At 42.4% G+C, this 634-nt stretch overlaps 1 protein-coding gene across 1 annotated transcript in view; it reads right to left on the bottom strand.

The window, feature by feature from the left end:
- The window catches only part of LOC139765345 (uncharacterized), a 48,814-nt gene extending 48,445 nt beyond the window's left edge, over positions 1-369 (bottom strand). Inside the window, exon 1 of the mRNA XM_071692723.1 lies at positions 310-369. Within this exon, the coding sequence (XP_071548824.1) occupies positions 310-369 (60 nt within the window). The remainder of the gene's footprint in view (positions 1-309) is intronic.
- Between the last annotated feature and the right edge of the window lie 265 nt (positions 370-634).

The following is a 634-nucleotide window of genomic DNA, read 5'->3' as shown; positions in this document are numbered from 1 at the left end:
TTTTCTTCTCCAGTGTCCAGTGAATGCCTCCTTCTAGGTCATGTCACCACCTCTTCCAGATCTTTTCCCAACCTCCTCCATCTTATCTTTCACATCAGATACCTCGTACACTCTACTTTCACCTGAGTTCCATACCGCCAGGATTTCCCTCAAAAACTTCGTTTATTATTTTCCACTTCACCTTGCCATCTGGCTCACTGTATGTGGGTCTTCCAGCAACACTCCACACCTGTACACGCGCCTCCCCCCGCGCATCTTCTTCCTTCTTTCCATCATCTTGTCATTCACTCACTGACCTTAATTTCTTACATCCTGGAACTCTTCTCTTTCCCAAGTCTCGAGGTTTCCAGGATCTTCTTCCTCGTCCATATTTCCACATTAGATTCTCTCATTATTATACTTTTTCAAGCACTCCTCAGTATTTTCTGACCACACTTTCATTCACGTTTCGTGAAGAGTTCCTTTCATTTTTAAATCTCGGTTCCTTCTTCCCTGCAGAGTAATCACATCCCTCGGGTCCTTCATGTCTTGAACATAAAACTTGTTTCTCTCTTTATATCTTTCTTTATGTTTCTTCAAAAGTCATCAGTTCTCTCCATCTCTTCAGTATCTTCCTCTTCTCTTGTTACCCTTT

Source organism: Panulirus ornatus, chromosome 54, assembly GCF_036320965.1.
Source record: "Panulirus ornatus isolate Po-2019 chromosome 54, ASM3632096v1, whole genome shotgun sequence".
Taxonomy (NCBI): domain Eukaryota; kingdom Metazoa; phylum Arthropoda; class Malacostraca; order Decapoda; family Palinuridae; genus Panulirus; species Panulirus ornatus.
Note: the sequence above shows the minus strand (reverse complement) of the source record. Positions and strands in the feature narration are given on the sequence as shown.